The sequence below is a fragment of the Amblyomma mixtum genome, chromosome 3, assembly GCF_055824585.1.
Source record: "Amblyomma mixtum isolate Tamu chromosome 3, ASM5582458v1, whole genome shotgun sequence".
NCBI lineage: Eukaryota > Metazoa > Arthropoda > Arachnida > Ixodida > Ixodidae > Amblyomma > Amblyomma mixtum.
Genome location: NC_143014.1, coordinates 65,317,464 through 65,333,856, shown reverse-complemented (window position 1 = coordinate 65,333,856; position 16,393 = coordinate 65,317,464). Strand labels below are relative to the sequence as shown.

The following is a 16,393-nucleotide window of genomic DNA, read 5'->3' as shown; positions in this document are numbered from 1 at the left end:
CAACATGGTTATCCCACAACATGTCTTGGGGAAAAAGTGACTCCCTGGATTTTGATCTGTCGACTATATTTAGTTCTTCTCCGTACTTTAAACTTGCAGGAATGTTGATTTGCTTTGATTTTGGCCAAAATAGAATAGCTTTCGTTTTATTAACATTAATTCTTACATGGTTTACTGGTGTCAGTTTTCGAAGGTTTGTAAGGAAGGGGTTTGCTTCGATTAAGAGTGTATTGCAGTCAGCAGCGGCTAAAAAGATACTGGCATCATCCGTATATACAAACATATTTTGGCTTAATAGAAATATCTTTAAGGTCATTAAATATTGAATAGTACTGGACCCAGAATAATGCCCCGGGGAAAACCTCTTTTGATCATTCTTAACTCATGATAGGATTAAATTTTAACGAATTGCTGTTCATAATTAAGATGTCACTGGATTTCATAGATTTCAAGCTTTTTCAATAGTCAGTCTTTTTTTTTCAGGAAATCAGTCATTGGCAAAAATTAGGGTGAGAGAGTTAAAATAGCTGTAAAATTTTGCACACTTGTAGCCGCATTAATCTGGATGCTAATGACGGAGGTAGTGAACTGGAGAAGAAAACCTTATATAAAATGGAAATGGGGAAAGTGTCCGGTGAGTTGAGATGAGTTGTTCAGTTGAGGATTATGTAAATGCAGATTTGTTGAATAATTGTGGGAATACTGCGCTAGAAAAACTTACACGCTATACGCAGTGCCTTATGATCTTGACAGCACCGAAATCCTAGAAGAACGCTAACACCATCTTAGCCTATAAGAAGGGGAACGTCAAGAACTTGAAGTATTAGACCGTTCAGCTTGGTTTTTAATGTTTGCACAGTATTTACAAGGTAATCGCTAATAAAACTGGAGTAAAAGTGGATGTCAGTCAACCAAAAGACCAGGCTGGCTTTCGTCAAGGCTGCACAACAGTAGACCATATATTCACACCAAGAATCTGGTGGCAGAGAAGTGTTTTTGTTGAGATTTTCCACACTAGACGGCAGAAGGCGTTCTTTTCTGAGTTAAGGCTCACCCTTCGCAGAAAGATGATAGCGCTAGCGATGAGGATATGAACTTCGAGTTTTTTCAAGGCATGGTGTTGATTCCTACACCGTGATTCAAGGCAAAAACATCCGCAAGGAAACGAGGATCCAGCGTAGTTGGTGCGAGAAGGCAATATTCGAGTGCCGTGTTTTGAGCGCTACCACACCGTTGGTAGTCTCCAGTAGTTTGGAGGGAATCAGTGAATGAATAGTGCATTTCGTGCGCTGCTATTCAAAACCAACCCTTTCTTTCTGAAGTTCCAAGAGCGAACAAAAGATAGGGCTAATATAACATTACTTTCTGCTGTAAAATGTGTTTCAAACATGCTATGGAAGAATTTCAAGTTATAAAAAATGAGACATTTTGGTACCTTTTCTTAATGAGCCCTTAAGGAGTACAACTATTACCTGGTTAGTTGACGTCGGCCGAAGCGCATTACCAGGTTATTAAAATATTTGTCAGGAGCTAGAGAGGCTTCAGGCTATGTTCCTCTGGCACTTGCAGGGGAGGTAAAAGGCGAAGAGAATTGATTGGTTGGAAGGCAAAATAACAGAAGACTTTACTGAAAAACAAACTTGCAAAAAGATTGGCTCTCCCTTGTCTGCGCAGGTGAAAAAAAAGTAAAAAAAAGTTAAACCTGTGCATCCCGTTGGTTTCAGAACCCGCCCTCTTCCTCGACAGTAGCTTCCTGGTACTGTTGGTACTCTGAAATCAGATCGTTAATGTTGGACTCCGCTTCGGTGAACTCCGCTTCATCCATGCCCTCCCCGGTGTACCAATGCAAGAATGCCTTGCGGCGGAACATGGCTGCGAAACTCCGCTTCATCCATGCCCTCCCCGGTGTACCAATGCAAGAATGCCTTGCGGCGGAACATGGCTGCGAAAAAAATAAGTACACTTGGTCACCAGACGTGGTTCACATGTACAACTTATACGCTGTTCCAAACAGATAAGAATGGGCGGTATAATACAGGGCATGAGGCTAGAAAGAGAAGCTCAAGGACGAGCACTGCTTACTCGTGAACTGCCCGGAGATTCGCTTGAAGAGCTCCTGAATAGCCGTGCTGTTCCCAATGAAAGTAGAGGACATCTTGAGACCCTGCAATGGGATGTCACAGACAGCTGTCTTAACATTGTTCGGTACCCATTCGACGAAGAACGCAGAGTTCTTGTTCTGGATGTCCAGCATGTTCTCGTCGACTTCTCTCATGTTCATTCGACCTCTGAAAATTGCGGCAACCGTCACGTAACGACCATGGTGGGGGTCGCAAGCAACCATCATGTTTTTGGCGTCGAACATCTGCTCTGTCAGCTCCTACACAGTCAGTGCCCGGAACTGCCTGCTGTCTCTGGATGTGAGTGGAGCAAAGCCAGGCATGAAGAAGTGCAGGCGTGGGAGTGGCACCATGTTGACGGCCAGTTTGCGAAGGTCGGCGTTCAGCTGTCCAGGGAACCTGAGAGGAAAGCGAAGAGCCTTAATACGTGTGGACCCAGATTTTACAGCGATGCCACTTTGGTTCGGTTCCTTGGAACCAGGTATTCGCAGATCCTCTCAGTCTTGATTTTCCTCCCTCACCTTCACCTGTAACACCCTCTCCCATTTCCACCCTCATCCCCATTGCTGACCCTCCCTAGCCCTCACTCTCACTTTGTTTTCTATGACCCTCCGTCCTCTCCTCTTAAATACGCTCCATCCCTCCCTCCCTCCCTCCCTCCCTCCCTCCGCTTCCTCCGCTTCCTGACTCTTTCCAGCATCTTTAACGTCAGAGTTTTTTTTTTTAATACTGCCTGCATATTTAGGCATTATGAATGTAGGTCCTCGGTGCTCTATTTTGGCGAATTTGTCGTGCCAAGTTTTCATCGTTTAATGAAATCTAGTCCACAAAGAAGTGGTGGCGATTCCAACCATATCACTTGATTCATAATCGTCTTAAAACGACTTGACGTGACACTGCACATGCGAAACAATTAGTGACATTACAAAACCGAAAAGTTGGCCAGCATGCCTGCTTTTTTGTTCATTCCGCGGAAATCAGGTCTCCTTTTCCTACCACACAAATGCGAGAGGAAGAAAGATCGCTGTTGTCGCCAGTGTTTCCTTCATGCAGAATACTGGGAACACAAGAACGAACAATAAAAACAACCCGCACCACGATAAATGTTCGAGGACATACCGGCTCGAAATCATTTAGGACATCCGGCCGAAATGCTTTGCTCACTTTACAAGGAAATGCAGAAACTGCCCCTCAAACCGATACTCAGAGACGTCCCGTACACTGAGACACGGTCTTAAGTCCTTTTCAGAACTTGCGCTGCTCATTCCTGGGAGCAAAGACTTTCCCCGGACCTTCTTTTCAACACGACAAATGAATGTATTGGAAAAGTGCAACCGTGCCCTGAAATTCAGTTCGGAGAAAATTATATCCCAAGAGATGGCTTGTCTTTTCCTTTTCTCCTTGTTTGGTCTATTTATTTCATAATACTGCAGGCCACTGCTTGGCCCAAGCAGAAGGCATCTTTGCTTGGAAGATAGACGGTACAGCCTAGTTTCATTTGCCAGAAAGTGTCTTCGCGCAGTAAGAAAGCTGGCTTTCTTGCTGCCTGCTGACAAATCATGGCTTACCGCCCTAACTATAAGACACCAATATACCGTGGAACACTATTGTTGCGTATATCATTGTCAGAACAGCTGCATGAATGCCGCCGGAAAACGGTCGGAAATAAAATTTTTTCGCAGAGGAGGTAGAAGCCGACTTAGAGAAAACACCGCAGAAACATTATTTTAATGGCGCCGTTTCACTACCTCGTCAAACAAAATCTTGGCCTTAACCACACTTAGTTTGAACAGCGCTTTCATGTTCTATTTCGTGCTCAACGCTAGACGTAATGACGAGCTACGCCACGCGCAAGGCAGGTCTGTGCACGATTCTTGGTTGTGGTGGTTCATAAGCACTGCTGGTGCAGCCGCGGGCTTACACCCAACCCCGGCAGTCGCCTTTGCAGGTTGGCGTTGCGCACCCGCAATAATTCGCTGTTTTGTGCACAGCTACATGAAATGAAATGAAATGGGACTATGTGGACGCGATGACGAAGTTATCCGCAAAAGGACGAGACTCGGCTCCAACATGACGTCATAGGTGTGGCTTTTCATTTCGGCCGCACATTTCCCGAAAATGTCCGAAAGCCCCGCTGCACTGAAAACGTATTCCGGCACTTTACACTCGTCTTTCGCCTTGAGCAATTTGCGAGCGCACGGCAAACTTGTTTTTAAAATATGCGTCAACATTTTCAATAGGCTGAAAGCCACAGAGCAGCACGCGCTGAGGTGCTTGCCCTCTGATGGCAGTTGTTCTTTAGGAGACTGCGCATTGAAATGTCTCTCTCATTAAGCAGAATCTCTCGTTTTGAGTATGCGCCTAGGAAAAGAAAACAAGTGTCAGAGCTTGTGAATTCAGCCGATGGACATCTGCCCCGGTGCCGTATTGTTGATGGGGTCAGTGTTTGCTCGACCGAAGTCATTTTTTTTTTCTTTTGTGAGCTACTTCCAAGATCTTCGAGCGGACGTGGTCATGTTTCGCCCTTATCCGTAGGTAAAAGCGACTTCAAGTACAGTCGGGGACAAAAGTCTCGGGAACGAAGCCCATAGCTCCGCTATTAGCCTGCGGCTGGAGACCACACTTGGGGAGGTGAAAGTAATAATTTTATTCTGTCATCTACAGAAGTTTAGTTTCCAGACGCCGGCTAATAGCAGAGCTACGGTCTTCTTTTGAGGATCACGTGGTCCAGAGACTTTTGTCCCCGACTGTACAACACGGTAACGTGCTCATATCCTGCTGAAGAAAGGCTGTTTTCATTTGTTTCGCTTACGGCAATGCCAAATCGCGAGGCTCTTTCTAAACAAAGATAATCTATGTTTTTGATTTCGATTTTCATTTCATTATGTTTCCCCTAATAAATACTTTCAGACCTTTTTTTTTTCCTCTTATTTCCAGTTTTATGCACAGAACCTTCAACTCGTGACGTCTGCTAAACCCACTGCTGGAGAAATTAGTTATCAGGCTTCCAAAACGCGGGAGCTTGCGCCTTTCAGCGTGGAGCAGTGAGAGAGGCGGATGCTTCATGCAACGAATGAAGACCCTCAAAAACACTTAAAAGCTTATACGATTGTAGTTCAGTGGTCACAGACAACTTCGCGGGAAGAGCATCAGGTTTTAAAAAAATACTTTCCTCTTCTATTAAATAGGGCCCCTCATTTTTCTTCCCTTGTCTGCTCAGTTGAAATTTTAACGAAATCGGCGGCGCTGACGGTCCACTTTGAAGAAATTGCACCATCACTCAATTTGTGCAGCCGGCCTAGTTTAAGCCCTTTAAAAAACAGTTTGCTATACTGTAGACGCTAAAGATTCTAGAAACCATGGAGAAATTAGCTAATCACCGTAATATCGGTTTCAATGGTGTCTCGAAGTATCGAAGATACACTATCGAGTATCGGTACCGAAAGTCAATTCACTGAATGTATCTTTTATCGGTATCGAAATTTTTCAAATGTTCAGGGTATCGGGTATCAGTACCGAAGATACTTTTTTGAAATATCGTGCCCAGCTCTGGCTTCCTACCACTACCCGTGAATGGCCGTGCTCCCAATGGATTTGAAAATGACCCACTGCCCCTTAAATCCAGAAATGTACGAGCACATAAGATAAGGCCTTCTTTTGAAAGAGAAACGAAGCAAAATGTTCGCCCTTAGCACGCACCTCACACATTTTTCCGCGAGTAACACTTTTTAATCAGTAGTTTTGATGGGAATGAAATGCTCCTAGCTACCATTTCTCGAAAAGCTACCCTGAACATCTTTCGAAAACAGAGACAAACCTGGAGCCAAACACGAAGCCCAATTTTTCCTAAATATTCCTAAACTTTCCATCCGAGTGACATCCAGCAGAACTTACCATACTGTAGCCCCCGCGAGGTTCGAACCAGTGGCGGAACATAAAAGCAGCTAGACCCCTGATCCATCGCCGAAGCCTCTCGCGCCGCCTCATCTAATTGTTAGCCTCTCGCGCTATGCATTCAAAGTCTTCATTTCTCTGTTCGTTCTGTGCCCCCTATGTTTGCTAAGTCCGCTGAAGAGCGGGTGAGCACTGTAGCACTTGAAACAGCGTAAGCAGCGAGACGAGGTGAGCGCCGAAATCAACGAAAGAATCTGAGTGACCCACCGCGGTGGCTCAATGGTTAAGGCGCTCGTCTACTGAGCCGGAGTACCCGGGTTCGAAGCCAACCGCGGCGGCCGCGTTTCGATGGAGGCGGAACGCAAAAGGCGCCCGTGTGCTGTGCGATGTCAGTGCACGCTAAAGATCCCCAGGTGGTCGCAATTATTCAGGAGACCTCCACTACGGCACCTCTTTCTTCATTTCTCCTTTCACTCTACTCCTTTATCCCTTCCCTTACGGCGCGGTTCGAGTGTCCACCGAGATTTGCGATACAGTTACTGCGTCATTTCTTTTCTTCAAAACCACTTTTCAGTTTTCAATCCGAGCGCACTGTCGTGCAGATACGAAATGTTGCCGATAGCGGAGGCTCCTCAAGACCCGAAAGCTGCCAGGAGCTGCGTTTACATTAACTTTTATGCCGTAGTGCCCTCATGTAAACGTGGATAGCACACCAGGAGGGTACTTGATACATAAAGCAATGGTAAGCTGCGTTCTAGGGAGACCAGGCGAAGGAGGGGTCACCTTCAGCAGCCAAAGGACCTGCAGGATACCGGAGTGATGGGATACCGCCATCTATGAGCCTTTCCTAGATGCGCTCCTTTTCTTGAGTGCATTTCATGCCTACATCCGCTTTCGAGGACGCGACGGACTACATAATTTTATCACTGAAACCACGTGACCTTTTGTTTGCCACACGGAGGGAGGGTGCGTGGCCGTTAGCCTTTTATCATCTCGGAATAATTACTACATATCGCAGAATTCAGGAGCATTACTGGCTGTGTCTATTCGCCAGTATCGCATACTGCGTCAAGAGTTGCCAGCGTTTTGCACCGTTTTAACAACCAAAATCATCGCTAGCAAACCCAGCAGGGTTTCCTAAACGATCGAATACCCAACGAGGTCTGACCAAACGATTGAAATAGTCTTCTTCGGCTGCCAGCGTTGAGAAACAATTATTGCTGTAACCTACTAGACATCACTACATGACGACTGACGGCCATCGATCGACCAACGAACTAACGCTTAAACAATCGCTGACATGCTCACCTTGTACACTGACAGAGAACACAAGATCCTGGCATCTATTGTGCCCCACGTAGTTTTTGCATACAGCACCCTGGGGCAGAATGAGCCGATGATAGGATTAAGGACCGCGATTAAGGACAGATGCTATATCGGACATGCGTAGTCGGGCAGAGCCCAATGGCCCAATTCTGCACAACTTACGAAGCGACACGCACTACATGAGCGGTCACTGCGCGTCGACGCCGGTTCATCGGCAATGAATCAGTAAAAAAAAAAAAACTGCCGTTATCATGATCCGGGCAAGACTCCTCGTCACCTTACAAATTTTTAAGGTGTTCGCGACTGCGCGAAAACGTCCAAGAAACGTGTTGCAGACGTGGAAGTAAGCTCAGAGGCACATTACCCACGCTCATAGACGCTCAATGAACAGTTGTTTCTGATTGTTTTGTTCCGAGCTTCAGATAGATGCTTGTAATGAGGGGCGTAATAGAGGGTTTAGTTCCTTTCTTCACCCCGCGCGGCAAGCCGCCTGGCGTCTGGGCGTTAGACGCTACCAGGTAAGTGAAGCTCCTCATTCACATTTGTTAGATTCCGCGTCATTAGTGACTTTCATTACAGTGTGCGTCTGTTTTCCGGAAAAGTCCGAATCCAGTTTCAACAGAGCATGGTTGACATACTTCTGGCGTAATCAAATCGGCGATCAGGAGCAATTTTGCTTGCTCCGCGAAACCGAAGGGCGTGTTTCAGTGGGTGAATTGGATTCAGATCCTGAGTTCTCACTACACTGCGACGGTATGGTTCCAAGACTCCCTCGGTATCTTGCTCCTACGCGGATTCCGAAATGTGCTCTGGATCACCGAATGGAATTCGCCATTAGCCATTCCGATCTAGACACCCTCCAAGCGCGCGCTACCGTCGCCACATCCGAGCTTATTCTTTCCAGGACACAAGCTTACGCTAAAAAAATCGTTGGGTTTTCAGCATGTCTGCGTCATTTGTTGCCTGCTTGCAACAAGTGGATCTGTCTGCCTGCCTCATATCCTAAGCAGAAATCTGGTAGTGCACTTTGAGCATGTCTCGGTTACCCTACGCTCGGTAAGCCCGCTTGAGTTGCTTGCTTATCCCCGTCATAAGACCGCAGCGCTTTGCGTAACTATCAAAGCTGCAACCAACGTTTTGTGGGAAGAACCGCGACATACTGATTCCCATAAGACAGATACACACAGGAATGAAAGATAAGACAGAAGAAGCGCGTTCTTTCGTCTGTGTTTCGTCCTGTAGTAGCCAGACTAGCGCGATTCCGTGCACAGTAAGCAACAATCTAGACCCCGTTCTTACCTTGCTATAGCGTTTTGGGGCTCCAGTGCAAGCTGATTTAGCGTAAATATATAGAAGAAGTTGTACACCCACCTCAGACATGTGGTCACGCCCGACATTGCCGCAGACGCCAAGTGGTTGAGATGTCCGTAGGTGGGAGTCGTGATCTTGAGGGTCCGGAAGCAGATGTCGTAGAGTGCCTCGTTGTCTATGCAAAAGGTTCCATCTGCGTTCTCCAACAACTGGTGTAGAGCGAGGGTGGCATTGTAGGGCTCAACAACAGAGTCCGACACCTGGAGACGGAACGCAGCCCCATATAAATGTGTCATGTCTGATGCACCACGGGAACAATGAATTATCTTCTAAAAGGTATTGCCACTAACCTTGTGAGAGGGAACAACGCTGAATGTGTTCATGAGGCGATCCGGGTACTCTTCAAATATCTTACACAGGAGCAGTGTACCCATGCCAGATCCTGTGCCACCCCCGAGGGAATGAGTGAGCTGGAAACCATGCAAGCAGTCGCAGTCTTCCGCTTCTTTGCGGACGACGTCGAGCACAGAGTCCACCAGTTCGGCTCCCTCAGTGTAGTGTCCCTTGGCCCAGTTGTTGCCCGAACCCCACTGGCCTGTATAGGCAGACAGGGAAGGGCGTATATTTTTAACAAAAAAAAAACGCCAAAGCCAAAATCGTTACTGGAAAATGCACAAAGGAAAAGTCACGCGTCGAACATACTGCTTAGAGCAGTCTCAACGGTGCCCGAGAGGAGGTCATGTTGCCTGAATGCAGCAGCAAGCGCAGCGATTAACAGCAGGCAACATACCTGGAATTTCTCGCTAGGACATACTACGATGCCAAGGCATTACACTCCAGAAAGCGCCTCATGCGGAATATGATGTAAAACGGTCCGGGCAACAGTAGGGGCGTGCGAATACTAGAAATTTTCGCGTGGTGCATCGATATCCTCCTGCTCGATTAGCTGAATGAATCAAGGAATCAAGTAGCATCCGTTCAAAATTCTTCCAAACGAATCGGATATAGTCATTTTTTGAATAGTTTTGAAACAATTTGCGAGAAGTTCGACGAAGGCATGCCATTATTTTCTTCGACGACCGTTTAAAAAACGGCCCATTCAGAGGGCGCACAGCATATTGCTGCTATCGTTCTGCGATGTTTGGATGCTTCTGCGCAGCTACGGTTCGTTTCCATTCATGTGGAAGCGTTCATAAAGCTCATATATGACCTCTAAGACAGGGCGACGCCAGAGGGGCTCAGGTAGGTTCAGCAAACTTTGCTGTTATGTCCGCTCACAAAAACCATGACTCATACGCAGCTCTCGCTCCTCACCTACTGAAATATGGCGCTAGTTTTACGGTGTCGCCATGAGTAGCAAAGGGTTAGTTTCACATGTTGGTAGTACAGTTAATATTCTGACTTCACGTACCCCCTAGTGAAGATCAGAGTTGCGTCATTAGACAGCTGCATCTATAGCACCGTAAGGCACACCTCCGAACCACAGTGCCACCGTTAGCGCTTCATTGTTTGTCATTATTATTTGTTTTGTATGAATATTCACACAAGCAGCGAATAATCGTAAAAGATTCGATTCGTAATTGATTAGGTTTTAATCACTAATCAGTTCGTATTTGATTTGGGTGTCAGGGGCACTATTCTTATTCGATTCCATAGCAAACCTACGCTATTCGTATTTTATTTGTGAAGTACTATTCACATATCCCTAGGCAGCAAAAGACGTTATGCACACTGCAGCAAGGGCTGTAGTAGCGTAGGCCCATGTGAGTGTGCCACAGGTGTGATGATCGCAAGGCAGCTAACCAGCCTGTCAGATTCCACTCGCTTTAAGGACCACTAAACGGAGACGTCAACTCAAGCAAGAGGAATAGATTATGCCTCGAGAGCACTAACGACGTTTTTCTGTGCAGTCGTTGCGATTTCTGCGTCAGTGAAGTGCTTCTTGTGGGTTGGAAAGGGAAAGGAATCAGTGTAGCTATAGCTGCACAAAATGAACCAAACGCTCATTGTTGTCCATGATTTCTTAATTTAACGGCGCTAAAAACATTATGAGCAACAGAGTTCCTGAACATTTCCAAGCGGGAAAGATGGCGCTGCGACTACTCATCCACCCTAGAGAGGCGCAACAATGCCGGGTAGACGAGGTTTCGTATTTTGCTTGGCTATTGTTTGGCATGAAACGTGAATTCAGCCGTAGCAGTGAGACTCTTCTCGAGACAAACCTCGGACAAATGGTCTGAAAGTTTGCATACTAGCCTAACACTTGCGCTAAATTTATTGAAAAAGTGAAAAAGCGGACTTTGAAATTAAGTGAAGTGCAACTTTTACTTATGTGCTCGTTGTAATCATTTTTGCGTTATTGACTCCCCACTATGTAACTTGAATAACACCATGTGCCGGGCTAGTTGGCTGCGATCCATATGTATCAGCAGCGCGAACACAACACAGGAAGAAGGAAAAGAAGATAGTACTTTTATTTGAACAAGACTGAACCCGCACTTTGTATAGTGCGATTCTAGTTATCTTTTTGATGCCCTGGACATCGTGTGGGTCCCAGTTCGATCGCACGCCTTGATTACTCCCCCTGGTGGGATTTTACCTGGCGTGTGTATATAAGTGCGGGTTCAGTTTTGTTCAAATAAAAGTTGGAAGTTCAGCGCTCTGTACTATCTTCTCCTCCTTCTTCCTGTGTAGTGTTCGCGCTGCTGAATCTGATACATATGAATCAATATGTAACGCCCGAATGGGCCCTTTGGGTATATACATAAATAAATAGATAAATAAAAAGATAAAATAATACACTCAATATGTGCGCAGATCTAAGCATAGCGGCGCGGCTACCGATTCAGAGGCGGAATCCACGTTTACTTCTCCTTCTAGACAATGTTGACTATGGTAAGTATAATGTGCAGGCGACGATTTTTTTCGTTCAGTTCTTCATAATTTTGGAATTAAAAGGGTTAAAAGAGAATATGCTATTCACTATCCTTTACTAAGCCCCGTTATTAAGCATAGAATACAAGAACGGGAGCGCTGAAGCCGTAAGTAGGCCTGTGCGGCGAACCTGGCAGCCGCAACCATCTTCGCGATACATCAGTTCCGCTTCGACCAAAGCAACAGGAAGGCTGGCTGATTTCCGACCAACACGGGATCCTGTCACTTACGGAGAATGGAACGCAATTTATCACCCCAAAGTTGCGGAAAATTGCGTCAGTGTCATCATCATCATCGGCCTGTGTCCACTGCAGGACAAAGGCCTCTCGATATCCATCCAATTAACTCTCCCTCGTTCCAGCTGCGGTCACCTTATCCTCGCACATTTCCTAATCTCCTCTGCACACCTGACTTTCTGCCGCCCCCTGCTACGCTTGCCTTCTCTTGGATCTCTTCCGGTATTGACAGCCCATCGGTTATCTCGATTTCGCCCTACATGTCCTGCCTATAATATCAACTATATCATCTGCTCGCGTTTGTTCCCTGACCTGATCTGCTCTCTTCTTCATTTTCTCTTGCATGGCTCGCTACGCTATCCTGGACTTAATTTTGAGCCTTTTCGTTATGTTCCAAGACACCGCTCCACAGGTGACTACTGTCAAGATGCAACTTTTGTAGACTTTCCTCTGGCTGCGAAATGAGCACCACCCCATTCTTATTCTGCTAGTTCTTGCGTTCTCGTGGTCCGGGTAAGCCAGTGCTACAGCCTTGTTGAACGAAGAACGTTTTCTTTGACGCCGATCCTGACAAGGTTAAAAAATTTACACGCAATCATTCCGATTGCTGCGGTGGGCCCTGCGCTCGCAGTGCCTACCCTTTCCACTGTCCCCTCCCCACGTTACTCCTCCCCAGTTTCACCCTCTCCACTATTTACCTGTATTACTATCCTCCTCTTCACTTTCTCTGAGGCTTCATATTGACGGCAGCGGCGGATTTTCTGCAACGTATTACTGAAGGCCGAGACACATGGAGCGATTTTCCCGCGAAAAACTGGCGAAGAGCCGCCGTGCGGCATCCGCCCGTAGGCCGGCGGCAGTTCACTGTCGATCATGTCGGGCTGGGTATGTTCGCCTGGTGGTCAGCCGCTCGCCAGAAGCGGCCAAGGCCAATGCGGGCTGCCAGCACGGACAAATGAGGGCGCGACCGCGTCTGGCTTCCGTCCGTCGCATTTCACTCGGCTACCAAAATAGATAATGTGACGACATAAGCTGTGCGCATCGCGTATACTATGATAAATTGATCGCAGCCGTCCAGATGCGACCAATACTTTTCTAGGACACAAAAACGCTGCCGCACACCGCACAGCTACACGACGCGGCTAGACCCGATCACGATTACTACTGCACAGTGTGGGCAGCCCGAGTGCTTTCTCCGCGTCCTCCAGTCTAAGTTCTGGTTTGGTTTAGGTTTAGAATCACGCCGTTTCTAGCAACACTGAAATCATGGCGGCAGCGGCCGCGTGTTTTTCGCCGCATGTGCGCAACACGGCGACTACAAGCCGGCGTTCTGCCGCGCTAGTGCTGGCCGCGCGAAGTTCGTCGTGAAAGTTCGCTTCGTGTGGGTCGGCCTTCAATCTGCTAGCGCAGTAAAATGTGTCAGGTCATGGTGAAAACAGCTCAATGTCACCTGACAGTGTGAGGTGATTTAGCGAAAGGGTTCTGTTATGGAGTCTTGTTAAGCTCGAAAAACTGGTGCGTTTGACATTCATTTTGACAAGGTTGAAAAGATGCCATGCCATGTTGCTACAGGACGTCACGTGACCCGACTAGAGACTCATCGAAACGGGTTCCTCACAAAGACTACATTATATTTACTCGCAAAACTGGCTGATTGCATAAGAAAGCTTCGGTATTATGGGATCCATTCATAAAGAAAGCCCTGTACAAGTTAGAGATGGCGAAAAGGAAAGCGTTTAGGTTTATTTATAACAAATACAGGAGGTTAGACTCACCTACAACGCTAATAAAACCAATCATATTCCATTACTTCAAGTACGCAGAAAAATATCCCGTCTATTTTTTATGCATAACCTATCAACATATAAATTAAACATACCCCGCCCCGCAATTCTCAAACAATTGTCGCGTCGAACACACGATTCATGAATTCATTTGCTCGTACCCTTTTTTGCAAGGACTGATTCTTTCAAGCACAGCTTTTTTCCACGGACTGTTCCCGACTGGAACTCAATTCCCGAGGCCATTTTGCAGTTCTCCAATTTTAATAAAACTGTTGAGAAACATTTTCTTGAGTGGATGAGCGTTGTATTTCGTTATCCTGCTCATTGATTGTAATCCCGTGTATTTCTTTTGAAATTTGTCATTTTAAATGCCTTGCATAGCCCCTCCTGCATGGGCAAACATATTGGCCTGCAGTATTTTGAAATAAATAAATAAATAAATAAATTAATCAATTAATGGGCAACGCAATGGTGCAACCCTCGTAACACCGACGGCGGCAAAATATAGTCACTGTATAATGCCGGCCATCTTTATAACGCAGACTTCTGACAGCTTTTTCACGATTTTCCCGAGAATATTTATCGCTGAAGAAATGCGATCCCCCCTCCCATTTTCTCGCTTAAAAATGCGCGAAGTCTCGGGACCATACTTGTATCAATTATGCGCCTGCAATTCGTGGTTTGCGACAAAAATATCTGTGCTAAACTGGTACGGCTGGCTTCAGATTAAACTCACACGCAATATTTCTCTCTAATAGCGCTCAGGTTAAACACTGCAGCTTTAGGAACAATTTGAGAGGAAAAAAGTAGTGTTTGGACGTGTGTGTTTGCAAATGTAGTCATTTCTTTGCATTAAAGGTGTAATTAACACTGCGCGCTCATCTAGGCGCGTGAGTCAGTCTTGTTATTTTAGCGACGTTTAAAATCTAAGACGGCAGGAGCAGAGACAATGAGGAGCAGCCGCTTACCAAACACGAAGTTGTCCGGACGAAAGAGTCCGCCGAAGTGACTCCAGCGCACCGCGTCCATGGTTCCCGGCTCGAGGTCCGCCAGTACAGAACGAGGCACGTACTTACCGCCTGAAGCAAAAAAGAAATCTCACTCAGTGGAAGAAAAGATTATATGTGTCCATGACGAATGCCTGCATCACCTCGCTGGAATGGTCCCAGAGAAAGACGAAAACAAGACAGAAAGGAGCAACTAAGCAAGCAAAAACAACAAGGATGAGAAAACGTGCAACAAGGAAAAGCAAGTCAAAACAGGGTTAACAGACTTAAATAACAGTCTTAAAAATATACATTACACTGGGTGTAGAGTATAAAACAAGGAGGTAGACAGTGTCAATCGTAAAAAAGTGTAAAACAAATTAAAACCTAAATTAAAGTGACAGCGGTGCCCCGAAATGTCTCGCTGCGATCCCGTCATTCCGATAAGAAATAATGTTATATCTAAATTGTTCATAAATAGACTCGGGATTAAACAGATAACAAACTGAAACCCGTATGGCATATAGGGAAACAAAACAAAACTTGGCTTGCAGGTGAGACAAATGGCGGAATTTCGGCGCCACAACGATGCAGTACAAGGCGCGATCGTCAAGGGCACTCAAACCGAGATTTGTAAGACTGTAGACAAACCGGCTAGAAAAGCTGCAATAATACAAAGTGCCTTAAATGCAAAAGGCAGCGAGACGTTACACTGCGACTGCAACAAAATCATGCAAGAATAGTACGAAAAGCTCGAACAAGAGCATGCCGCCGACTACTCCGCTGTAAAGTGGGGCGTCATTTGAACAGCGCGAACACAGCAGCAGGGTGCACTCAAACGCGACGCGACGAGTGTAGAGTGAAAGTAACTGAACTAGAGAAAGGCACGCACCGGGGGAAAGTGCGTAGAATACGCCGATCTTTTCGATCTGCTGATCGGATATTCCGTAGAACACCCCGTCGGCCTCTATGGAGTGCTCAGCTGAGATTGCCTCCCAAAACTGCAAGCGGGTAAAGAAATCACAAATCAGCATGGCGTCACATCAAACGCCGGCGAGCATCAAAGCACATTCAGCGCCTGAAAGTCGCGCGGAACACGAAATGATGTTAAACGCCTCAGAAAACAAAGCTACAGCTACCGGTTCCCTTTTATCGGAGCAGTCGGGTTCGCGGTCTCAGGTCCCGCAGCTCGCCGGTCGCGGAACTTCGGCAAAGCCTCACAGTTACATTGATGTAACTGAGGCAGGCAGGCAATGAGAAAAACATTTATCGAAAACATTTATTCGAAATACCTTAACGAAGTTTAAACTAATCTCAGATGACGGCTGAGGTCACGCTCGTGTAGCGCTAGCGGTCGTTAAAACGTAAACGTGAAATCATCGCTCTGAAAACACGTTACTGCTTACGCCCGTAGCCTGAAACAAGGTTCTTGAACATGGTGTTAACGACCCTACGTGAATTTGCAAATGAAACTCACCGGAGCAGACTCTGAGACAAAAAGAAACCAACGTGCTCTTGAGCCGCGAAATCAGAAAAACACGGAGAGGTGACTTACCTTCGCAGCGATCTTGTTGGCGCATTGTCCCAACTGGATGTGCACAATCTCGCGAATCGTGAAAGATGACCTCTAAGAGGATCTCAAAATGGCTGACACGCAAGTGCCCTGGTATTTGTAAGCCTCTCTGTGCTGCAACACGTCACTCTCGACCGTGTTCCTACTCGTACAAGGAACAGCTTAATAACGCCTAACAAAAAGGTGCGGCTTTTTGCTGCCAAGTTAAATGCGGCTGCGAGCTTGGATG

General features: G+C 46.4%; 2 protein-coding genes across 2 annotated transcripts; both read right to left on the bottom strand.

Annotated features, from left to right (window-relative positions):
• Positions 1 to 1,720: 1,720 nt before the first annotated feature.
• On the bottom strand, positions 1,721 to 2,519 carry LOC149350469 (tubulin beta chain). The gene is made up of 2 exons (XM_089576881.1): positions 2,083 to 2,519; positions 1,721 to 1,872 (listed from the first exon to the last, which is right to left on the bottom strand). The coding sequence occupies exons 1-2, from the start codon at positions 2,363 to 2,365 to the stop codon at positions 1,721 to 1,723; spliced, it is 435 nt and encodes a 144-aa protein (XP_089433007.1). The 5' UTR covers positions 2,366 to 2,519.
• LOC149350468 (tubulin beta-4B chain-like) lies at positions 2,381 to 16,171 on the bottom strand. The gene is made up of 7 exons (XM_089575539.1): positions 16,147 to 16,171; positions 16,069 to 16,079; positions 15,484 to 15,592; positions 14,574 to 14,684; positions 9,002 to 9,246; positions 8,712 to 8,911; positions 2,381 to 2,519 (listed from the first exon to the last, which is right to left on the bottom strand). The coding sequence occupies exons 1-7, from the start codon at positions 16,169 to 16,171 to the stop codon at positions 2,381 to 2,383; spliced, it is 840 nt and encodes a 279-aa protein (XP_089431665.1).
• Positions 16,172 to 16,393: the final 222 nt, after the last annotated feature.